We start from the raw sequence: 23578 nt of genomic DNA on the forward strand, positions 1-23578 counted from the left end.
ATCTGCCTACAGTGTTGCGTACCTGCTCTCAGGCAGAAGTCCAACCAGACTGGTTCCGATCACGAGTAACGACAGGCCGATGCCGGCCAGTGTGATCCTGAAGGAAGAGACCAGCTGATGTTTATCAATAATCAATGAATAGATTCACACTGAAAAGATGTCAACGACTCTTTGTTCTGACCTGGATCCGTTTAATGTGATTAACGTGGACACAGGATCCAGTTCTGAACTACGGCCCTGAGGCCCTGTCAGACCTCTGTAAACCAGAGGGCCCTGTAGTGTCAGACCTCTGTAAACCAGAGGGCCCTGTAGTGTCAGACCTCTGTAAACCAGAGGGCCCTGAGGCCCTGTCAGACCTCTGTAAACCAGAGGGCCCTGTAGTGTCAGACCTCTGTAAACCAGAGGGCCCTGTAGTGCCAGACCTCTGTAAACCAGAGGGCCCTGAGGCCCTGTCAGACCTCTGTAAACCAGAGGGCCCTGTAGTGTCAGACCTCTGTAAACCAGAGGGCCCTGTAGTGCCAGACCTCTGTAAACCAGAGGGCCCTGAGGCCCTGTCAGACCTCTGTAAACCAGAGGGCCCTGTAGTGTCAGACCTCTGTAAACCAGAGGGCCCTGTAGTGTCAGACCTCTGTAAACCAGAGGGCCCTGTAGTGTCAGACCTCTGTAAACCAGAGGGCCCTGTAGTGCCAGACCTCTGTAAACCAGAGGGCCCTGAGGCCCTGTCAGACCTCTGTAAACCAGAGGGCCCTGTAGTGTCAGACCTCTGTAAACCAGAGGGCCCTGTAGTGTCAGACCTCTGTAAACCAGAGGGCCCTGTAGTGTCAGACCTCTGTAAACCCTGTGGTCTGACCTGAGGGGGAACAGGATGCAGTAACGTACGAAGACGCCGACCCCCCAGATGACGGTGAGGCGGAGGCTGATGTAGCGGAAGTGCTGGTTGGTTCTGGTGAGCAGGTTCCAGGAGTCCAGCTCCTCGGAGGAGAAGCGCTGGGTCACCTGGTCGTCCACGATGCTCTCCAGTCCTCTGCGGTAGAAGTAGAAGGCGTCGCTCAAAGAAAACTCCAGAGACCCCGAGTTCCTCAGCTGCCCCACCGCCTCCTCCATCGAGCCGCCCGATCGATCAATGATCCCTGGGACACAACCACAGCACCCAGGGTTACATCCAGGGGTTACAGTCACAGCACCCAGCTGTTGTGACTGTATATAGAATGTGTATATATATATATATATATATATATATATATATATATATATATATATATATATATATATATATATATATATATATATATATATATATACACACACACACACACAATACACAGACTGTTTTAATTGCAGCCTGGTTAAGGGTGAACTCATGTGATGGTCGTGCTGCGTCAGAGGAGCTGAGCGCTCTGACAGACGGTTCATTCAGGTCGCTCTGTTGCTGAAGGAAAGGAAGTTTATAGGAGTTCAGTGTTTAATAAGAGTACTGTACCAGAGATGACAATGAAAAAAAAGAAGAAATATATATATATATATATATATATATATATATATATATATATATACATATATATATATATATATATATATATATATATATATATATATATATATATATATATATGCACATATACAGTATATATAATTATTTATCTACACACACACACACACACCTACACACACACACACACACACACACACACGATATGTTCATATCCACATGTGTTGGTCATGCTGCATGGGACCGGGTCCTGGACTCACCGCGGGGCCGGGCCACCGGGTCACTGGGACGCTGCCGGCCTCTCTGGATCCGGAGTGTGGCCCACTGCAAACACAGACGACCTTTGACCCCGTGCTCGCTGCCGTGTTTCACCACTGTGCAAACATGTTGAGAAACAGCTGCAGTCCCTTACCTCCAGGATGTGGACCAGCACCCGGATGTAGAGCCCGGTGACCCCCAGAGAGAGCCCCAACACGGCCGGCAGCACGATGAGGAAGACCACCACGGAGAGCCACACCTGCACCAGGCCCACCGCCACAGGCCACCAGTCCTCCATCACTAGAGCCCTGCACCAGGGGACCAAGGGGACCAGTGAGACCAGTCACACCAGTTACATTCACAAACATTCAATTTATAATAAAGTACCTGTTGATTGTTCTAACTGGTGGAATGTATTTAAGTACTATAAAGTACTTCACTGAAGTACAACAGTATAATTCAATTCAATTCAGTTTATTTTGTATAGCCCAAAATCACAAATACAAGATTTGCCTCGGAGGGCTTTACAATCATATACATCAATACATAGAACTTCTCACTGGGAAATATTGATGATTATCTGGTGACATATGTTCATTATTTATTAATAAACAGCAGAACAAGCAGTTCAATATTCATAAGACATACATGTAGTTATGAAAAGGGGATGTTTTACACGATGAGTATTTGTACTGATTATTATACTTGTGTACTTGTACTTCGTTGTATTTCTACTTTTAGGAAGAACCGGATCCGTTATGTTCTCTGACGGAAAAGACCGAGTCGTTCCGCCACAGCTCCGAGTTATCTCGTCTACACTAAAGTAAACAACAACAATTGTACATATCTCATATAGTAGTAATACATAAGTCATTAATAAATACCTGACAGTCGCAGTTTAACGTCCTGAAGCCGAGCAGCCGCGGGTTGATTAAGCCACGCCCCCGTTAGAGTGACGCGCGGCCTCGTGATGACGCGATGCGTCGGTTAAGCGCAGCTTGTGTTTTTGACTGCGCTTCAGTGACGCTCGTGAAGATCCCCGTCCGCGTCCCCAGCAGCAACATGGCGGAGCCCACGGTGCGGCTGTCCGGCATCGTCTTCTCCTCGCTGGCCTTCCAGCACGTGAACCGGGACTCTGACGTGGTGAGAGTCGCGCGCGGGACGCTTCCGCCCGGCGTGTCCACAGCCCGCTGCGGGAGTCTGGCTGAACGGCGTCGAATAGCAGCAGTTTCTCAGTGATTTAATGATTTTAAAGTGATTAGTTGTTGTTGGATAGTTTAGTTGAGAGCTTCCTGTTTGTAGTTTTAGGAGATCACGTGTTTGTTGTCGGAGCAGAAACTCCCGCCACGCTCCTTGTGCAACTTTTTTTTAAAATCCTAGCAGCCTCGACTCACCAGACTCCGTTCACAAATCTCCACATTTAACGTGACCGCGCGTATGAACGCGTGCGCGCAGCTCATGAGTTCAAACTGAATGCATTGTAAGAGGCGCGCGGGTCCGCGGGGAAATTCGGCGACAGAAGTAAAGCAAGCAGCGACTGTTGTGAGAGAGAAACCTCATGAACACCAGCGTGACAAGAGATCTGTACTCATTACGACTGTTTTACTTCTGACATATGACATATTGATTATGTTCATGATCAATAAGTACACCACATGGACCAGGCAACAGGTTCTGACTGAGACCTGGACCCCATCAGTTCAGGTCTCAGGTCCACCTGTACACACGCACGCACGCGCACACACACACGCGCACCTGTCCACAGATGTCACACTACGAGCTGCTTTGTGTGAACATGTTTTATTAAAGTGTGTCTCTTCAGGAAGGTCTGATCCTTGGAGAGAGCAAGCTGGAGGAGCAGGTCACCATCAGCGACTCTCAGGCCGACCACATCCACATCGAGGAGATCTACAGTGAGTTTTGTGTGTGTGTGTGTGTGTGTGTGTGTGTGTGTGTGTGTGTCCTCGCCATCTCTTTATAAAACACTTTTATTTCTTCCAGACATCCAGAAGCACATCAGCTGCCTGAAGCTGAACGAGTGAGTTCCTGCTGATTTTAATGTGTGTATATATATATATATATATATATATATATATATATATATATATATATATATATATATATATATATATGAATGAATGATATGTGTGTCTGCAGCTTCTACAACAGCGTTGGAGACGTGAACGTCGGCGCTGTGAAGAAGATCCTGGCCGACAACAAGCAGGTGAAAAAGAAATAATATCACACTCAGCTGTGTCTTTTAAAGGAACTTTGTTTTATGGTGTGTATTTAAATATTGTGCTTATTCATTCACAAGAACGCTGCTGTGTGTGTGCAGGAGAACGTGATTGGCTGGTACAAGCAGCGCAGGAACTCGTGCCAGCAGATGAGCTTCAGGGAGAAAGTGGTGCACGAGCAGCTGAAGTCGCGGCTCTGCAACCCTCACATGATCTTTGTGCTGCTGACGCCCAGCAGGCTCACGGCCACAGGCTCCACCCACAAGATGGAGTATGCCGCCTTCATCTCACGCAGCCGGTACGACAAGTTCTCACGCCATGGAGAACCTGGAATCTGGTCATGGAGTTTTTAAATGGTTGTTTCCAGGCCTGGAAGAGTCATGGAAACAAATAAAACCCCAAAGTTTAGTAAAAGTCATGTAAACTAGTTGTAAACTAGTTTACATGACTTTTACTAAACTTTGGGGAGTTGAGTCCTGCAGCTGGTCTGTCAGGACTTGTAAAGGTTAAAGGTCGAGCAGACTCCTGACCCGTGCCCTGCGTGTGGTCCTGAAGGCAGTTCCTGAACGTCCCCGTGCTGGTGAACAACCTGGGCTTACTGGAGCAGCTGGCGTACTGGAAGGCGTCGGCGCCGTGCTCAGCGGCGGGTTACCACCTCGCCATGGACCAACACAGGTAGGCTGCTGCTGGCGAGGCCTTCAGGTGCTCCTCTGATGCATGTGTGTTACCGTGTCCTGTGTTACCTCCAGGTCAGACCTTTATTATTATTATTATAATAATAATAATAATAATAATAATAATAATAATAATAATAATAATAATAATCAGTTTCATATCCGGCCAAACGTCAGACTGCAGTTCTGCGAGCCACCACTAGGTGTCTCCCTGAGAGGAGAGACTTATTAGGTGGCGCTCACGCTCCTCTGAGCTGCTTCACCTGAACACGAGAGAAGAAGTCTTTGTTCTCACTCGGTCTTTGAACGCATCACGTGACGCTGTTTCTTCTTCTTTTGCTGCTGCAGCTCCAAGTTCTTCTCCTCCAGCGGGCTGCTGAGGGACGTGAGCGCCGTGAACGCCATGAACGACTCTCTGCAGGCGGAGCTGCAGGTCTCACTCCCCCCGTGGTGTCACTTCCTGTCTCACTCTCACCTTTTGTTGTCACTTCCTGTCTTACTTCCTATCTCTCTCTGGTTGGTCAGAGCGCGTGCAGGAAGCTGGAGGAGAGTGAACGTCTGGTAGAAACTCTGCAGACGGACATTTCAGCTCTCAGGAGGAAACTTAGCGAGAAGAAGAAGAAGAGTGAGGCAGGAAAAGGTTTGACACACTAATCACTACAAGTTATAGACTTAAACAATGAAATGATGATTAACATTATTAATAATAGTAATAGTCATGATAATAGAACCATTTATAACCTAAAAAGTGGTTCATAAACATAAAGTCTTAGTCAAGGGTTTAGGTCTCTGTCTCGGTTGTGACTCAGGTCTGTCTCCAGGTGACCCAGCGGACCAGAGGGACCAGGTCCTCCACGAGGCCTTCAGGTCCCTGTTGTGCTGTCCTCTGTTTCACACTCACACTTTGACTCTGGAGGCGTTTCCTGTTCCTGACGGCTCCAGACAGGAAGAGGATGTCGCTCTTGGACTGGCGTCCCCGCTGCGTCCCCACAGGACGCCGAAGAGACCGAAGGACACGCCGGTGGGGACAAACAGGAAGCGACGAAGGAGCCAGCCTTCAGAATAAACCACTTTTTTTTAATTCAAACTGTGTTTTATTTATTCACTCGTTGAGGTCATTTTTTCCCATAACTAGCCTTTTAGCATGCTAACATAAGGCTAACTAGCCTATTAGCATGTTGTATGGCTAACCAGCCTGCTTGCATGCTAACATTGGATAACTAGCCTATCAACATGGTCTGATATGGCTAACTAGCCAGTCCGCATGCTAACATGAGGCAAGTTTATCTGTAAAGTACATTTCTACAAATCAACAGTCTCGGTGGTTCAAGTGTCCAGGAGACGTTTAATGATTCTCACAGAAGAAAAACAAGGATATTAGGTTTCGGCAGAGAAAATGCAAACAGCGGGAAGCTCTGGGGCTCATTAAGTATCCTGTCGTTTAGACTCGTGGTGGAGCGGACCTTCAGGGTGGGGAATCCTTGAGATGGATCCTCTTCATTGAGAGCGTTGTGATTATTTTAACAGACACACAAACTCTTCCCGTCCTCCACAGAAGTCCATTGAGCAGGAAGACAGCGCAGGGTCGACTCCAGAGAGCCGGGAGCGCTGCTGCAGAGTCCCGGGGTGAAGGCCTTTGGGATGGAGGTGTGGGTTCTTTGGCTCGTCACTCTCCGTCCTCCATCATTCGGTTCCGCTGTCCTCGGTGTCCTCGTCTGCAGCTCGGCTCGCTGCGTCGCCGCTGCTCTCGGGGAAGTTCAGGATGTTCCTGCGAGCCTGAATGAGGCACTGCTGCTGCTTGAAGTACACCTTCAGGACCCCCTTCACCAGCACGAAAGCCACGCCGCCCTGAGGACGCACACATGTCATGATCACACACTGAGGACACACAACGAGATGTCATGATCACACACTGAGGACGCACAACGAGATGTCATGATCACACACTGAGGACGCACAACGAGATGTCATGATCACACACTGAGGACGCACAACGAGATGTCATGATCCTGCAGAGGCTCGTGGAGTCAGAGACTCACCAGCAGGGTGCGCTGCAGGCTGGATGACATCCGTCTGAACAGCAGCCGGCCCACCAGCCCGGCGATGGAGGGGAAGACCAGCGCTCCACACAGAGTCCTAGACACGGACAGGTGGTCTCCTGCCCCGAGGCCATCAGCAGGAAGCCGAGACAGGTAGCGCCTGGAGCCTGAGGGGGGACGTGTGTGTGAGATACACACACACACACGCTGTAGTGGCGTGTGTGTGTGGTCTTTACCTGGTGGCAGCGTCCCCTTACAGCAGTACCTCTGCAGCAGCCTCACCACTGCGTCCTCCCAGCGGATCATCTTTCCCAGCACCAGCAGCACTGGGATGGTGGGCAGCCCCATTAGGAGGAACAGAGGGTCGGCCCGCTCCATCAGCATCAGCCCCTTCTTGTGTCCCACCACCTGCAAGCCAACACGACACAGTGAGCCTCCAGCGCCCTCTAGAGGTGCAGCAACATGACAGTGAGCCTGCAGCGCCCCCTAAAGAAGCATCATTCCTACAATGTGCTGTTTGGACCTGCATGACAGTCACCGCTCCATATGTGACGGCGGACCAGTACACGGTCCCGACCACCACGCCCACCGCCGCGAAGGGGCTGATCCGAGAGAGAGCCTGGTCCACCTGCTGCAGGAAGTACACCACCGGGCCTGAGGAGACACCGGAACACAGAATGTCATACCAGACTTCTGAAGCACCCCACAACGGTTAGGGCGCCAGGGTGGTCTTCATGTTTTCTTTTCTCTGCTCGTGTATTTGTTCTCGTGCTATTGGGCCCCTGAAGGGTCCCTACCCGTCTTGGGGAAGGTGATCTGGTACTCAGTGCCACATTGAGGACAGCTAACGGCTCCTCCCCCGTTTCCTTTCTGCTTCTCGTCCAGCCAGCGCTGCAGACACGACTGGTGGATCCATTTAGTGCAACCTCTGCACCTGCAGGGGCTCACCCACTCTGACCCGGGGTCGTCCCTCTCTGTGGCAAAGCACACCCAACAATGTCTACACACACACACACACACACACACACACACACACACACACACACACACACACACACACACACACACACACACAATTACCTCTACAGTCAATAAGATCTCCATTTAAACATCTCATTCAACTGAATAAAACAACATTAATCAATGTGTTTATGAAGTGAGAACCATGTAAAGTGTGTGGAGAGCCATTAAGGCGTGGTCTTACTTCTCAGGCTGCTGCTCAGTGAAGGCCATGATGAGGAAGAGGAGCCGGTCTGCTGGAGGCCACCATGAGGCCGTCTGGACATGAAGACAACAGGTTAGATAATCTAACCCCTAACCCCCAAGTAGCAATGCTGTATTTGTACTCAGGTTTTTATGTATGTTTAGTACTAATGTTATACTTGTACTCTCTCAGGTTGTTTAGTAGTAAAGTTGTACTTGCAGTATAAGTACATTATGTAATTGTTCATTACTTCACGTGTACTACACGGTGTTTACATTAGAAGAGAACATTATATATTTAACATGAAATATCTTTTTTCAGTTGATAACTTTACCTCTTTGTAGATTCACAAGATCTAACAAATACCTGCATTAGGTTCGTGATTATCTGAAGTCGATTGTTAACTGACTTTCGGTTCGTCATCATTACGTCACCTCCTCCAATGCTACACGCCCATGCTAATGCTAAGAGCTAGTTGTTTTTAACTCACATACTTTAACACCAAAGTTGACGAGTGAACTAAACTAGTCAGTCGTGTTCCAGCTCGCAGTCTGCTGCGGCGGAAGCAGGAGAGAGACGGACTCACAGACATGAAAACTGTCCTACCTGGAAAAGAGAATCTACCCGAAGACAGAATGTGTTCACGGCTCAACCAGAGCTACTTCTGTTAGCTGCTACAGGCTAGCGAGGCTGTGAGCGGCTCTCTGATTGGTCGGCGGCTGTGACGCTGCTTGGTGCCTTCAGAACGTGTCGGAAATCTGACAATTTAATGTTAAGCCATTATAACTGAATGTTAAATTAAATAACAATACTATATGTAGCTATAAAAAGAGTATTTACATCTCCTTGTAAATGTACAAAAGACTCTTCTGTTGTCATTCACCTGTTTATGAACTTATTGTACAATAAATAAATCAGAAAATAACATCCATTTCAAAAGCAATCATTATGACATACTTTGATATACATGTTGATGTATTCTTGTATATACTTATTGTATTATTACACTCTATATTAAACTTTATATTTCATATACTGTTATATTTCTGTAGAATGTTCATACACAATTTATCCCACATCCACGACAAACATTCCATACCATGATAATGTTGAGAAAGCTGTCACTCTAACATGTGATCATAGCAGTGATATTATTAAGATATTTTACTTTACAGTATAGGGGTAACACTAGAGAACGTCCTGCATCATAACCTAATGAAGTAAAAGAAAAAAAGTCAAATTGAATGATAATTGATCGTTTCTCATTAACAGATGACATGATCATAATGTTTAGCGTGAGCTTGACGCAGTCCTTTCCTGCTGTGGATTCAACTCACTAATGAAAGATAATTTCAGAGTTTATAAAGTGATGAATATAGAAGTCAGACAAAGTAAAAACTCAACGTTTGCAGAAAGTGACGACACATCGAGAAGCAGCCATTAACTTATTTATTATCTTGAATTTACGAAAAGTAAAAGCAAACACTTGAATAAACCGTATTGTACATTTGAGTCTGTTCTCTTACGGTTTTGTGGCGTTGTTTTTGAAAAGTGTTCCACTGTACACAAGGCCGAGGGCGGCGTACAACTTTCTCCCCTGTCTTTGAAGCAGACGCGACCCCTTCACTGTCATCGAGAGCATGGGAAATCATAGGATCCAGACTCCCACCAGTGCTTCCCCACCTGCACATCTTTAACTGTACAACATTAACGTTAACCGACATGCGTTGGAGTAAAACCTCAAAAGGACAAGTGGGGGAACTCGGACAGCGACTTGTTCGTCCGAATGCATAAAAAAACATTTAAAAGAAGAAAATCAAGCATTTTTAACCCGGAACTCATTCTGACTTTAGGTCACAAACTTCTTTCTTGTCGCCTCTGTTAGTTTAGAGAAACAGACTTTAGCACAGCAGCAGCCTCCTGGAGCCGAACCGACCTCTCACCTTCACCTCTACATACAAGCAGGAAGTACACGTTGAGCTGTGGTCAGGGTCAGGTCAACGCTAACGTGTCAACGCTAACGAGGTTAACGCTAACCCTGGTTAACACTAACCAGGTTAACGCTAACTTGGTTAACGCAAATGGGGCTAATGCTAACCCGACCCTGGACAATCACAGCCTTCATGAATCCATAAGTATGATTCTTGTTTTTGCAGATGAACAGGCAGCAAAGGTTTATTACTAGATATTTAACCTCCATCACTAGACAATACACATGTATTACTAAATAATAAACGTCTATCACTAAATAATACACATGTATTACTAGATAATCAACTTCTATCACTAAATAATACACCTGTACTACTAGATAATGCACCTGTATGTCTAGATAATAACTCTGTGCAGCCTGTTCATGGCTTTAGCTAAGCAGAGACATGGAGGTTGATCTCAGGGTCTAGTTGTTGTGCGTTCAGAGCGTGGAGCCTCTTTACAGTTCTAATAACAGTTTCCTCCAGTGTGCATCGCTGTAAAACTTAGTGACGAGGAAACTTGAAATCAAAACTGTTCCTCCTCCACACAAACATGTGATGTCACGTTTCTGCCGGACATTTAATAGGTGATGACAGCAAGCTGGTCCGCAGGTGAAGCGCGTTGACTTTAACTGGTTTAGACCAGTTAGAGTCAACCCTTCACTGGCAGCTCGTACAGCAAACCGTTGCTCTGGACTAACGGTTCCAGGAAGAAAGGCGACAAAATACACAAATAAAAATCTAAATCTTCGGTCTGGAATGGAAATTTAAACAGTAGCAAAAAAATAAAAAGACAACAATCAGGTTTTAGGCCTTGCAGAGCTTAAATACTTCCAAGTGGACGACTGATAGTGAAGTATGTCCACAGTGACAGCCCTATGGTGGGGGGAGGGGGAGGGGGGGCATGACATGACTTCCTGTGGGAGGGTGGGGGAGAGGAGGAGGAAGGGGATTAGCGGTTGATGAAGGATGATAAAGGATCCCGGAGCTGATAGGAGTCTGAGAGGAGGATGAGGTCTGAGGGTCCTGGACCAGAGGGTCCCACTAGAAGGTCTTCCTGTGGATGGCACGCGCTCGGTCTTCTTCATACTCTCGCTTTGACACCCACATCTTCTTGAAGGTGTCCAACGAGGCCAGAATGGAGCCGCTGGTAGGAACACAGCACAGTTACACCCTCAACCCCAACACAGCTACACCCTCAACCCCAACACAGCTACACCCTCAACCCCAACACAGCTACACCCTCAACCCCAACACAGCTACACCCTCAACCCCAACACAGCTACACCCTCAACCCCAACACAGTTACACCCTCAACCCCAACACAGTTACACCCTCAACCCCAACACAGCTACACCCTCAACCCCAACACAGCTACACCCTCAACCCCAACACAGCTACACCCTCAACCCCAACACAGCTACACCCTCAAACCCTGGATCTTCAACGACTCACTAGTGGCAGGAACACTGCTTCACTTTGAAGGTTTTACCCCAGAGCTCAAACAAACTGGTCACGTGATCCCAGAGCCCCAGTCTGAGGTCCAGGTCTGACCCAGAAACTAAAATGAAGTCTTACCCGATCCATGTGGAGTAGAGCCTCTCTTGGGGAGCGGAGATCTGGAGGAAGAGCAAAGCCATGGGTCAGTAAATGCATCACATTCATAATCTGTAATGGAGTCATAATCTCATAATGAACAGACACTTTGTGGGAAAAGAGGCCCAAACCGAACCGTCTCCGTTCAGATCAAAAGCTGCTTTTAAAGAAAGAGTTACTTCAAGGTAAACACACATCCACACACACTGGTGTGATCAGAGAGACATGAACCAGCAGAAGAAGAGGCGCCATGAGACTCAAACCAGAACCTGGACCTGGACCCACCTTGATCTTCACGTCTTTGGGAGCGAGCTTCTTGACTTCAGTCAGTAGTCGTTCCCCAAAGCCTGAAAGAGAAGAGACCTGATCAGGACCTGCAGCCGGGCTGTGAGCGGCCAGGGAAGTGTGAGGAAGCGTCCAGGGGTCATGCACATGTAGACCAATAGATTCCCATGACTCTTCACCTTTGATTAACGTGGAGCCGCCGCACAGCACGATGGTGTTGAACAGTGTGCGGCGCAGGTCCATGTCAGACTTCTGGATGGCGTAGGCCAGCACCTCGTGGATCCCCAGGCTCTCGTCTCCGATCAGGTCGGGTCTGAACAGCAGCTCTGGAGCGCGGAACCTGGCCGGGCCGATCTAAAGGAGGGGTCAGGTCTCTGGGTTAGCGATCGGCCGGACGGGGAGGAGGTCTACGTGGAAGTCGTTAACCAACAACTTACTTTTAAAGTGCTCCCGTCGGGCAGGACGTACTGGGCCTTCTCCGTTTCTAAAGTCTCGTCCTTTTGCGGGTTGAGAGACAGATAACAGGCTCGCTGCAGAGAGAGACGCATCGATCAGACCGAGGATCCGCGAGAAAGAACACGACCTTGACTCGCGGCGGCGCTCACCTCTTTGACGGTGCGGACCACCTCGAACTCAGCCGACGTGTTGAAGTTGTGTCCTTCCTTGCGCAGCAGCAGACGGAGGTACTGCGACACGTCTCTGCCGGCGATGTCCACACGCATGATGGAGTGAGGGATGGCGAAGCCCTCGTAGATCGGAACCACGTGAGTCACGCCGTCCCCCGAGTCCAAGACCACGCCGGTGGTGCGACCGGTGGCGTACCTGCAAACACACCCGTCAGCCACGAGTACCCACCATCACCACCAGACACAGGACGAGGAACTCACAAGCTGAGGACGGCCTGCATGGAGATGAAGAGCGCGGGAACGTTGAAGGTCTCAAAGAAAACCTCTGCAGCCTTCTCCCGGTTCTTGCTGGGGTTCAGAGGAGCTTCAGTCAGCAGCACAGGATGCTACGGGAGGGGAGCAGAAAGAGGTCGTCTGACATCTGCCGAGCCTGTGACCTCGTGACCATGTGACCAGAAGGAGAAGGAGCTCACCTCCTCAGAGAAAGTCTGCAGCTGCTCTTTGGAATAAACGTACTGCCAGATCCTCTCCATGTCGTTCCAGTCGTTCACGATGCCGTGCTCCATCGGGTAGCGGACCGACAGCAAGCCTCTGTGTTCCTGTTGGGAAACAGACCTCATGAAGAGTTCCCAAAGGCTTCCTTCTCATAGAGAGACCTCCAGAAGAGTTCTCTCAGCATCCTACTCGGAGCAGTAATGCAGACTTTAACTCTCCAATCTGTTGGGTTCTTTATTCTCTGAAAACGAGGAACCAACAAACTAACTGAATGGTTATGAACCTCAATGACGAGGAGCAGTTGGAATTATCCGTCAACTCATGAACTACTTTATCACCTATGTACAAACCCTGAAAGAAACAAGTTAAATATAACATGAACTGTGTTCTGGAGAAACAAAGTCTGTGATTGGCTTCAGCATCACACAGACGGATTATTACCTCGGCCTTGGGCCCGATGAAAAGGTCTCCCTCCAGGGCGCCTGCCATCACGCGCACATGCTTCGGACGGCCCACACTGACACACACACACACACATGTCACTTTAAGTAAAACATCTGTAGACACCAGCCTGTTTCAATGACAGTATTATTATTATAATTATTATTATTTAACATTTGTATACAAACAGCAGGATCTACACCGTTGGTCAGAGAAAATAAACAATGTGAAACTCGGCGCAACTGTTTCTGCATTTAAAGACAAAGAGTTAGTGTTATCAGAGGCAAGCAGCACTTACTAGTTAGGGAAGCAGTATTTGGGGATCTGGTCCCCGGCAAAACCGGCTTTGATAACCCCTGAACCCTGAAGGGAGAGAAGACATGACAGTTATGAGCAAGGAGCAGCAGAGAGGTCATGAGACGCAGCCCGCCGCCTCCGGCATCACAACTCATGACTGAACCACTGAGCTCCACATTTCTCTCTCAACAGCTGCTTTGTCCTGGACACCATGACGAGCGGGCTAGACCCAGACCCCCCTGACCCAGACCCTGATCCAACTAACCTAGACCCAGACCCCTCAAACTCTAACCCAGACTCCCCTAGCCCTGACCCAGATCTTGTCCAGTGAGATGTAGGTATCTCCTGAAGTTGAATGTGTTTTCCTCCACCTCAATAGAGTCTTTAGATCCGGTGGAGCACTGAAAGTCTTGTCTAGAGAACATCTGCAGCAGTAATATGCATCATTACACATCTTATGTGTAGTATGTATAGGATATGTAGCATGTGTATAGCATGTGTATTATGTATAGCATTTGTATTATGTGTAGCATGTGTAGGATATGTAGCATGTGTATAGCATGTGAATTATTTGTATGATGTATATTGTGTGTATTATGTACAGCATGTGTAGCATGTGTAATATGTGTATTTTTATATGTAGTATGTGTATTAGATATAGCATGTGTATTATGTATACCATGTGTATTATTTGTATAATGTATAGCATGTGTATTATGTATATAACATGTGTAGCATGTATAGCTAACCCAACAAAGCAGTAGCTAGCTGCAGCTGTAGCTAGCTGCTAGCTTTGTTATTGTTTTACTGATAACGGGTTATCTAACTCCAGGACCCGCTGCAGGTCGCATGACCTATGACCTTTGAGCCTGACACCTGTTCTTCTGCTCTAACACAACAACACCAGCTAGCAGCTGAGCTAGCGGCTAGCAGGGACTCCCAGCGGCCTCGGTTAGGGTGTGGATGGTGACGTCACCATACTCACATTATCGATGACAACGGGCTGATTAGCTAAAATGTCATATGACTCCATGACGGACAGTGACGTATCGATCCGTGTCTATCGATCCGTGTGAGTCTCCGAGTCTTCTGGTGTGTGTTAAACCTGGAAGAGAAGAGTGTGATGTCTCCGCTGCTCTCTGTGCTGCTGACGGCTGGTCCTCCTCTCTTCTTCTCCTTCCCCTTCTTCTCCTCCGCTTTCTTCTTCTCGTGTTACGACCCAGCTTCCAGTTTAGTGGCGCATCAGCGCCCCCTTGTGCTCCGGAGGCTGCATCAGAGAGCAGGTTTCCTATGAAGCCCTAAAAACAAACCCTGTGAAGCTATATTTAATCCTTTAAAACTGACAATAAAATATATACATTTAAATGGAATATGGAAGCCCATTTCCGCCACCCAAAAATTAGGACAAAAAAACAACAACTTAGGACCAAAAAAAAAGAAGACCAAAAAGAAATACAAAGAAAATTAGGACCAAAAAAAAAATTTGACTTTTTTTGGGGGGGGTCTTCCATACACCTCACACGAAATAAATCAATAATGTGAACCTGAGCCCATGATATATGAATGGCTGCTGTGCTGTGCAGTGATGGCTGCAGTGTGTCTGGTCACCACTAGGTGTCAGTCTAACAACTCCACCACAACGTCACTGATGTCCAGTTAATTAGGTGTACACCTGGTGACGTCATAAAGTTCACGATCTTTTAGAGAGGGTTACGTTCAAATGGATGACGTCACTTGTATTGCTGTTACACTGCCAGCTGTTTCTGTTATTATGTCCATCATTCTGACGTCAGAACCTCATAAAGCATCCCAGAGCTAAAGTCTTTGTTTCTATGGCAACTGCTCCCTCAGTCCCATCACTCAGCATGTGTTCACTGGTTTCACTGGTCCTTCATGTGTTCACTGGTTTCATTGGTCCTTCATGGTTGTTTGGCAGCAGACGATATGTTTAAATATGATCAGACACCTGAACGCATCACACACTACAGATACAGAGACGCACACCGGCTGACCCAGATACAGTGTGTGTGTGTGTGTCTGCCCAGTCTCTCTCTCTCTCTCTCTCTCTCTCTCTCTCTCTCTCTGGTCACATGACTCTCGTCTGACCGCAGATCGACAGCAGGTGAGTTCAGCGCTCCGTCTTGTTTTCTTCAGTCTTCCTCTTCCTCCTCTTCTTCCTCCTCCTCTTCCTCCTCCTCCTCTTCTTCCTCCTCCTCTTCCTCCTCTTCCTCCTCCTCCTCTTCTTCCTCCTCCTCTTCCTCCTCTTCTTCCTCTTCCTCTCAAACGAGTCCCAGCAGCTGGATTTGCTCTTCCAGCTGTTAGTGAGGAACAGAGCATGAGATGAACTGGTGGAGATGAACTGGTGGAGATGAACTGGTGGAGATGAACTGGTGGAGATGAACTGGTGGTCTCAGCAGGTAAAAAAAAGAATCACCAGTATATTAATATTGATATTCTGTTTTCCTTCATTTTGGTGTCGTTTTCTCCAGAGAGCCCCCCCCCCCTTCCCCCCTCCCCTCCCTCCCCCACCTCCTTTATTCTCAGTTTGTTTCTGTGTTTCAGGCAAACAGAGATGCAGTGAAGGAGAAAGAGGACGACGTCTCCTCAGCCCAAACCTCACGAGTGAGAACAAGAGACGACTAAAGGAAGGATCCGGTTCCTCTGCAGCCTCCTCCTGACCTCTCGAGGACCGGCTCGACCTCGGGGCTCAGCCTCTCCGCCATGTCCAACGGCAGCGGCCTCTCGGATATCAGGAAGGCCTCTAATTGGACGGCCACCTCTCAGTGTTTGCCGTCGGTAGGCGGGGCCACGTTCCTGGTCGTGGCGTACAGCGCCGTCGTTGCAGTCGGGTTGATCGGCAACGCGGGCCTGGTGTTCATCGTCGCCCGGCAACAGGAGCAACGCAACGTCACCAACATCCTGATCGGCAACCTGTCGTGTTCCGACATCCTCATGAGCGTGGTGTGTCTTCCTGTCACCATCATATACACACTGATGGACCGCTGGGTGCTGGGGGAGGTCCTGTGTAAGGTCAGTGTTCACTCACACTCTCACACACACACACACACACACACACACACACACACACATACACACTCACACTGGTACATCGAACCGGCCCTCCACCTGTCCACCAGGTGACGCCCTTCGTCCAGTGCGTGTCCGTGAGCGTCTCGGTCTTCTCTCTGGTGCTGGTCGCTCTGGAGCGCCACCAGCTCATCCTGCGTCCCACCGGCTGGTCCCCGGCAGCCGGACAGTGCTACCTGGCCGTGGGGTTGACGTGGCTGGTGGCTTGCTTCATCTCGCTGCCCTTCCTCTCCTTCAACATCCTCACCAACGACCCCTTCCAGAACATCAGCCTGCCCGCCGGCCCCTTCAGGTGAGCTGTGATGGGACCGAGAAGTGTGTTTGGTCCTCCAGAGCTCAGGAAACTATTGTGTCTGCTGGATGGATGGATGAATGTCTGGATGGATGGATGGATGGATGGATGGATGGATGGATGGATGAATGTCTGGATGGATGGATGGATGGATGGATGGATGGATGTCTGGATGGATGGATGGATGGATGGATGGATGAATGTCTGGATGTCTGGATGGATGTCTGGATGGTTGGATGGATGGTGGAGCTGACTGCAGTGTGTTGCAGGGACCATGTGATCTGCATGGAGCAGTGGCCCTCGGAGCAGCACCGCCTGGCCTACACCACCTCCCTGCTGCTCTTCCAGTACTTCCTGCCTCTGCTGCTGGTGCTCCTCTGCTACCTCCGGATCTTCCTCCGCCTGAGGCGACGCAGGTCTATTTCTGCTCATTTTACTTTCTTTCTGATATAAAGATGGCGTGTCGACTTCTCTCCATGTGGTGACGTAGCCGTAGGTCGTGTGTGATATTTCCAGAGCTTTGTGTGATGACGTCCTGCGGTGTTGTGCAGGGACATGCTGGATCGCAGCCGGAGGCCTCGGGGCGCCCAGAGGATCAACGCCATGCTGGCGGCCATCGTGGTCGCCTTCGCGCTGTGCTGGCTGCCGCTCAACGTCTTCAACACGCTGTTTGACTGGCACCACCAGGCCCTGCCCGCCTGCCATCACGACGCCGTCTTCTCCGCCTGCCACCTGTCGGCCATGGCCTCCACCTGCGTGAACCCCGTCGTGTACGGCTTCCTCAACAGCAACTTCCAGAGGGAAGTGAAGGCCACGCTGCGGCGCTGCCGCTGTGTCGGCCGGCCGGCCGAGAGCTACGCCAGCGTCCCGCTCTCCACCGTGGGCAGCGAAGGCACCACGAAGGCCTCCTCCCTCACCAGAACGTCACACACAACGGAGATTAGCTAGTCTGTGTGTGTGTGTGTGTGTGTGTGTGTGTGTGTGCAACTGGAGCACGTTGTTGTGTGTTTTATGTTATTTTTTACTCCTTGTTTTCCTGTGAAAGGTTTCAACACTGAAGAGTTATGAATATGCCGCAATATGTTGGTTATAACACAATAAAGTCTATGAGAGATGTTGTTATTATAGATGCCTTCTTTTCTGCTCAGAGGAAAGTTTCAGCATCGTCTCTTCTTCAGGATGCTGGTTGACCTTCAGGCGCTCCACTCTGAACTCCATGGAGCTGTAACATCATCTTTCACACTGTTTTCTTTCTTTCAATCATTTAATTTAAAGTTTATTCAAGTTACACATTACCTCAAACTAGACAATAAATGATAAAAGTAATACATGACATGCCTCCAGGAGTCCCTTGGATCTTAAAGTTGCATCCTTTCCTCGTTCCATTATTTTATGTTCAGTTGACACAGGACACTGGAATGTTTGAAAACTATGAATTTGTAAAATGGTAAAAACAGGTGTTGGGAGCCTCAACCTGAAGGTCATTCATCACCTTGACTCTTTAAGACCAACAAGGAACACATGTGGGTTTATTAATGAAAAGAGTATTTTGTATTAATAGAAAACACTTATTTACACTCATCCATATGTTCAGAATGTTACTCACAATAAAGTTATTACGAGTGTCGTTTTGGCGTTGGTTTGTTTTTTGTTATTTTATTTTTTATAAGACAAGTGCTACACATCCTGATCTTCCTCCTCACCAGGTGGTGGCGCTAGTGCTCCAAACTGTTGTTTACTAACCGCCGATAAACCTAAACGAAGAAGAAGAAGAAGAAGAAGCCCGCGACACGTCTATAAATACTGACGTCATCAGAGCGCGCTCAGTTTCCGCTGACAAACAGAAGGAGAAATGGCTGCAAGGTTACTGCTCCGCTCGGCCGTCAGAGCTCTCGCGCCCCGTCGCGCGGCCCCGCTGCCCGCTGTGACCCGCGGCATGGCGGCTGGAGGTGAGGCCCCAGAGTCCGAGGGGATCCGGGTGACATCCGCTGTGAGAGCCGCTAGCTAGCTACTGGAGGAAGAGCTCCACACGGCGCGACCAGCAGGCCGGACTCCATTCAGACCTCTGTTGTTTTAAGTAGAACTCGTGTTTGTGTCACCTGTGTAGGTTGTAGAGCAGGAAGACGAGTCCTCCATGTCAGGAAGCTAAAGCTCTCACTGAGAGGGAATGCCGTGTTTCTATATTCTGTTATTATTGTGATATTCTAGCCTCCAGCAGCTTCCTGGTCTGTTCCCGTCAGAAGAGCTTTCCTCCCGCAGCTTGAGCCATGAGCTTCCGGTTCACTGCTCCGTGTTCCCGCTTCTCCTCCATCACACTCTGTGAACTTGTGTTACAGGGATTCCTACAGACGAGGAGCAAGCTACCGGGCTGGAGAAGGTCATCATGAAGGCCATGAAGGAGGGCACGGTAAGCCCAGTCCTCAAGAGGACCCCATCTGTTTAGTCCTCTCGAGGACCCCATCTGTTTAGTCCTCTCGAGGACCCCATCTGTTTAGTCCTCTCGAGGACCCCATCTGTTTAGTCCTCTAGAGGACCCCATCTGTTTGGTCCTCTAGAGGACCCCATCTGTTTGGTCCTCTAGAGGACCCCATCTGTTTGGTCCTCATAAGGAGCCCCATCTGTTTGGTCCTCTCGAGGACCCCATCTGTTTAGTCCTCTATAGGACCCCATCTGTTTGGTCCTCTAGAGGACCCCATCTGTTTGGTCCTCTAGAGGACCCCATCTGTTTAGTCCTCTAGAGGACCCCATCTGTTTGGTCCTCTCGAGGACCCCATCTGTTTAGTCCTCTAGAGGACCCCATCTGTTTGGTCCTCTCGAGGACCCCATCTGTTTAGTCCTCATAAGGAGCCCCATCAGACTGAACAGATGGGGGTCCTCATGAGGACTCTGGTCCTGAAGGATCCGGCCTGTGGTCGTTCCTCTAGAAGCGATGTTGTCACGGTGATGAAATCCTCTCCATATGACACACGTGTGTTCAGACTGAGATGACGTAACCACTGAGTGCTCCTCTGCAGGACCCCTACAGCATGATGAAGCCCAAGGAGTACGCGGGCTCCAAGGCCGACCCGCACCTGGTCCCCTCCATCACCAACAAGAGGATTGTGGGATGCGTGTGTAGGTGCTTCCTGTCCTTGTGGTCATGTGTTCCCAGCAGCAGCAGCTGGTCTCTGCAGCTCTAACGTGTGTGTCCTGTGTGCAGGTGAAGAGGACAACACGGCCGTGGTCTGGTTCTGGCTGCATGAGGGCGAGGCCCAGCGCTGCCCGTCCTGTGGGTCCCACTACCAGCTGGTGGCCCATGAGCTCCCCCACTAGCTCCTCCCGCCGTGTCTGCTTCTCTTCCTTCGGCTCCGGCTACTTCCTGGAGCCGCGAGTCATCGTTCAATCGCTCCTTGTTGTGTCCTCCTCCTCGGTGGACCCGCTGACCTCATCAGTCTCTGCTTTACATGTCAGCAGTTCCACAGGGACCACATGTGTTTTCTGAAACCTTCATTTAACTGACGTTTACCTCAAATCCTGTACAACGTTCCACTGGGTCCACCGACCTCTTCTGTTCCAATAAAGTCTCCTGAGAGTTCTGATGTCTTCACCTCTTCTGTTCCAATAATAAAGTTGAGGTTTTCTGAAGGCACCCTGATGAATCACTACCACTTCAGGCCACAGGAGGCGCCACACTACACAAGAAGCGTTTATCTGAAGAAACAAGTAAACATCAGTAAACAAAGTGTTTATTTACAGCTCACAGTGTCAGAGTTTGCGATCATTTAAAAGCTTTCATAGCTTACTTGAGGATAAAAACCACAACATGAAGGAAACATTGAAGACGTACACAAGAGATGTATATGTATCAGTGGCGGGCGGTGGGTTATGTCACAACGCTGCTGTGCTGTTTAATAGCTGATCACCGAGCGGAGTTACAGTCAAATTATTTTTGCATCCTGTGTGCATGTTACTTTGTCGCCGGCGACATGCGCCGCACTAAAAGGGTTCAAGTCTAATCTCTCCACTGCACCACCACGAGCATGGAGGGGGGCGCTAAGCAGACCTGCTTTCTAGTTTCCATTGCGCATGTCTCACAAGCAGGGTGAGATGCACCACCAGAGTCCACAGGGAAGAGTCTGCAGCTACAGATTCTTTCATTTTACTCTACAATATAAAGTGTTCTTCTTCTACAAGTTAAAGTAGCGCAACCAACTTGACTAGGTGCATACAGCGCCACCTTAAGTGCTGGAGTGTGTGTACAACGTGCAAGGTCTATAAGGAACACACCGAAGAGAGAGGTATAAATAAAAAAATAAAGAGGTAAATCAGAGCATTCTAGCAGACATAAAGCCACCAGAAACAGACAGGAGACTGGAAAAAATTGTTTTAATAATTAAAAGTTATATCTATTTTATAATGTAATTGTTTTTCACAAATACACTGCATGTATTATAATTAATTTTTCCTATTAGCTTGTTTTCTCATTGAGCAGCTTCTGTCTGTTCCTCATGGCTTTCTGTCTGCTGTCTGCTCAGGCCAGCGAGCTGTCACTGGCCGAGAACGCTGCTTTAACGCTCTCCATCCAATCACATCTCGCCTCGGTGTCTCTCTCTTCTTTCTCTCTTCTCTCTCCGCCAGTTAAACAGTGAAAGCAAGCGGCCTGGCGCTGTGTGAAACCTCAACTTTATTATTGGAACAGAAGAGGTGAAGACATCAGAACTGTCAGGAGACTTTATTGGAACAGAAGAGGTCGGTGGACCCAGTGGAACGTTGTACAGGATTTGAGGTAAACGTCAGTTAAATGAAGGTTTCAGAAAACACATGTGGTCCCTGTGGAACTGCTGACATGTAAAGCAGAGACTGATGAGGTCAGCAAGTCTACCGAGGAGGAGGACACAACAAGGAGCGATTGGACGATGACTCGCGGCTCCAGGAAGTAGCCGGAGCCGAAGGAAGAGAAGCAGACACGGCGGGAGGAGCTAGTGGGGGAGCTCATGGGCCACCAGCTGGTAGTGGGACCCACAGGACGGGCAGCGCTGGGCCTCGCCCTCATGCAGCCAGAACCAGACCACGGCCGTGTTGTCCTCTTCACCTGCACACAGGACACACACGTTAGAGCTGCAGAGACCAGCTGCTGCTGCTGGGAACACATGACCACAAGGACAGGAAGCACCTACACACGCATCCCACAATCCTCTTGTTGGTGATGGAGGGGACCAGGTGCGGGTCGGCCTTGGAGCCCGCGTACTCCTTGGGCTTCATCATGCTGTAGGGGTCCTGCAGAGGAGCACTCAGTGGTTACGTCATCTCAGTCTGAACACACGTGTGTCATATGGAGAGGATTTCATCACCATGACAACATCGCTTCTAGAGGATCGACCACAGGCCGGATCCTTCAGGACCAGAGTCCTCATGAGGACCCCCATCTGTTCAGTCTGATGGGGCTCCTTATGAGGACTAAACAGATGGGGTCCTATAGAGGACTAAACAGATGGGGCCCTATAGAGGACTAAACAGATGGGGTCCTATAGAGGACTAAACAGATGGGGTCCTATAGAGGACTAAACAGATGGGGTCCTATAGAGGACTAAACAGATGGGGTCCTATAGAGGACTAAACAGATGGGGTCCTATAGAGGACTAAACAGATGGGGTCCTCGAGAGGACTAAACAGATGGGGTCCTCGAGAGGACTAAACAGATGGGGTCCTCGAGAGGACTAAACAGATGGGGTCCTCGAGAGGACTAAACAGATGGGGTCCTCGAGAGGACTAAACAGATGGGGTCCTCGAGAGGACTAAACAGATGGGGTCCTCTTGAGGACTAAACAGATGGGGTCCTCTTGAGGACTGGGCTTACCGTGCCCTCCTTCATGGCCTTCATGATGACCTTCTCCAGCCCGGTAGCTTGCTCCTCGTCTGTAGGAATCCCTGTAACACAAGTTCACAGAGTGTGATGGAGGAGAAGCGGGAACACGGAGCAGTGAACCGGAAGCTCATGGCTCAAGCTGCGGGAGGAAAGCTCTTCTGACGGGAACAGACCAGGAAGCTGCTGGAGGCTAGAATATCACAATAATAACAGAATATAGAAACACGGCATTCCCTCTCAGTGAGAGCTTTAGCTTCCTGACATGGAGGACTCGTCTTCCTGCTCTACAACCTACACAGGTGACACAAACACGAGTTCTACTTAAAACAACAGAGGTCTGAATGGAGTCCGGCCTGCTGGTCGCGCCGTGTGGAGCTCTTCCTCCAGTAGCTAGCTAGCGGCTCTCACAGCGGATGTCACCCGGATCCCCTCGGACTCTGGGGCCTCACCTCCAGCCGCCATGCCGCGGGTCACAGCGGGCAGCGGGGCCGCGCGACGGGGCGCGAGAGCTCTGACGGCCGAGCGGAGCAGTAACCTTGCAGCCATTTCTCCTTCTGTTTGTCAGCGGAAACTGAGCGCGCTCTGATGACGTCAGTATTTATAGACGTGTCGCGGGCTTCTTCTTCTTCGTTTAGGTTTATCGGCGGTTAGTAAACAACAGTTTGGAGCATTAGCGCCACCACCTGGTGAGGAGGAAGATCAGGATGTGTAGCACTTGCCATAAAATGATATATATATAT

At 49.2% G+C, this 23578-nt stretch overlaps 8 protein-coding genes across 13 annotated transcripts in view; 3 read left to right on the forward strand and 5 right to left on the reverse strand.

Moving 5' to 3' along the window:
• LOC137783722 (glycerol-3-phosphate acyltransferase 3-like) overlaps nt 1-2654 on the reverse strand; it is a 4862-nt gene extending 2208 nt beyond the window's left edge. The window contains exons 1-5 of the mRNA XM_068573988.1: nt 2632-2654; nt 1902-2055; nt 1750-1813; nt 851-1130; nt 23-97 (exon numbers count right to left, since the gene is read on the reverse strand). Of these exons, the coding sequence (XP_068430089.1) occupies nt 23-97; nt 851-1130; nt 1750-1813; nt 1902-2045 (563 nt within the window). The 5' untranslated portion in view covers nt 2046-2055; nt 2632-2654. The remainder of the gene's footprint in view (nt 1-22; nt 98-850; nt 1131-1749; nt 1814-1901; nt 2056-2631) is intronic.
• The window catches only part of pbdc1 (polysaccharide biosynthesis domain containing 1), a 95721-nt gene continuing 73910 nt past the window's right edge, over nt 1768-23578 (reverse strand). The window contains exon 7 of the mRNA XM_068573989.1: nt 1768-1778. The gene's annotated coding sequence lies outside the window, so the exon portion shown is untranslated. The remainder of the gene's footprint in view (nt 1779-23578) is intronic.
• abraxas1 (abraxas 1, BRCA1 A complex subunit) lies at nt 2780-8714 on the forward strand. 4 transcript variants are annotated; one of them, XR_011077351.1, is made up of 11 exons: nt 2897-3451; nt 3570-3660; nt 3749-3785; nt 3905-3971; nt 4086-4282; nt 4540-4659; nt 5007-5091; nt 5184-5298; nt 5468-5679; nt 7909-7994; nt 8445-8714. XR_011077351.1 is itself a non-coding variant. In XM_068573610.1 (9 exons), the coding sequence occupies exons 1-9, from the start codon at nt 2810-2812 to the stop codon at nt 5722-5724; spliced, it is 1050 nt and encodes a 349-aa protein (XP_068429711.1). In that variant the 5' UTR covers nt 2780-2809; the 3' UTR covers nt 5725-5858. The 4 variants fall into 4 exon arrangements, 3 of the variants coding, with proteins under 3 accessions (XP_068429711.1, XP_068429709.1, XP_068429710.1); XM_068573610.1 differs by lacking the exons at nt 2897-3451; nt 7909-7994; nt 8445-8714 and adding an exon at nt 2780-2890 and having other exon boundaries at nt 5468-5858; XM_068573608.1 differs by lacking the exons at nt 7909-7994; nt 8445-8714 and having other exon boundaries at nt 5468-5858.
• On the reverse strand, nt 5984-8581 carry marchf5l (membrane-associated ring finger (C3HC4) 5, like). 2 transcript variants are annotated; one of them, XM_068573615.1, is made up of 7 exons: nt 8508-8581; nt 7902-7975; nt 7495-7697; nt 7221-7351; nt 6934-7105; nt 6698-6864; nt 5984-6506 (listed from the first exon to the last, which is right to left on the reverse strand). In XM_068573615.1, exons 2-7 carry the CDS (start codon nt 7928-7930, stop codon nt 6342-6344), a joined length of 867 nt encoding a protein of 288 aa, XP_068429716.1. In that variant the 5' UTR covers nt 7931-7975; nt 8508-8581; the 3' UTR covers nt 5984-6341. The 2 variants fall into 2 exon arrangements, with proteins under 2 accessions (XP_068429716.1, XP_068429715.1); XM_068573614.1 differs by lacking the exon at nt 8508-8581 and adding an exon at nt 8268-8308.
• On the reverse strand, nt 9333-14901 carry actr1b (actin related protein 1B). Its single transcript, XM_068574277.1, has 11 exons — nt 14600-14901; nt 13616-13680; nt 13318-13393; nt 12855-12980; nt 12643-12767; nt 12361-12577; nt 12193-12285; nt 11935-12109; nt 11756-11817; nt 11453-11493; nt 9333-11021 (listed from the first exon to the last, which is right to left on the reverse strand). Exons 1-11 carry the CDS (start codon nt 14645-14647, stop codon nt 10919-10921), a joined length of 1131 nt encoding a protein of 376 aa, XP_068430378.1. The 5' UTR covers nt 14648-14901; the 3' UTR covers nt 9333-10918.
• On the forward strand, nt 15713-17959 carry npy8ar (neuropeptide Y receptor Y8a). Of its 2 annotated transcripts, none has more exons than XM_068573612.1 (5): nt 15713-15736; nt 16177-16644; nt 16752-16993; nt 17263-17409; nt 17545-17959. In XM_068573612.1, exons 2-5 carry the CDS (start codon nt 16336-16338, stop codon nt 17939-17941), a joined length of 1095 nt encoding a protein of 364 aa, XP_068429713.1. In that variant the 5' UTR covers nt 15713-15736; nt 16177-16335; the 3' UTR covers nt 17942-17959. The 2 variants fall into 2 exon arrangements, with proteins under 2 accessions (XP_068429713.1, XP_068429712.1); XM_068573611.1 differs by lacking the exon at nt 15713-15736 and adding an exon at nt 15991-16031.
• cox5ba (cytochrome c oxidase subunit 5Ba) lies at nt 18782-20568 on the forward strand. Its single transcript, XM_068573616.1, has 4 exons — nt 18782-18942; nt 19330-19400; nt 20008-20107; nt 20193-20568. Exons 1-4 carry the CDS (start codon nt 18846-18848, stop codon nt 20303-20305), a joined length of 381 nt encoding a protein of 126 aa, XP_068429717.1. The 5' UTR covers nt 18782-18845; the 3' UTR covers nt 20306-20568.
• On the reverse strand, nt 21690-23448 carry LOC137783568 (cytochrome c oxidase subunit 5B, mitochondrial-like). Its single transcript, XM_068573628.1, has 4 exons — nt 23288-23448; nt 22830-22900; nt 22150-22249; nt 21690-22064 (listed from the first exon to the last, which is right to left on the reverse strand). The coding sequence occupies exons 1-4, from the start codon at nt 23382-23384 to the stop codon at nt 21952-21954; spliced, it is 381 nt and encodes a 126-aa protein (XP_068429729.1). The 5' UTR covers nt 23385-23448; the 3' UTR covers nt 21690-21951.

This window comes from Clinocottus analis, unplaced genomic scaffold, assembly GCF_023055335.1.
Source record: "Clinocottus analis isolate CAN_PGR_092001 unplaced genomic scaffold, fCliAna1.0.p SCAF_13, whole genome shotgun sequence".
NCBI classification, from domain to species: Eukaryota; Metazoa; Chordata; class Actinopteri; order Perciformes; family Cottidae; genus Clinocottus; species Clinocottus analis.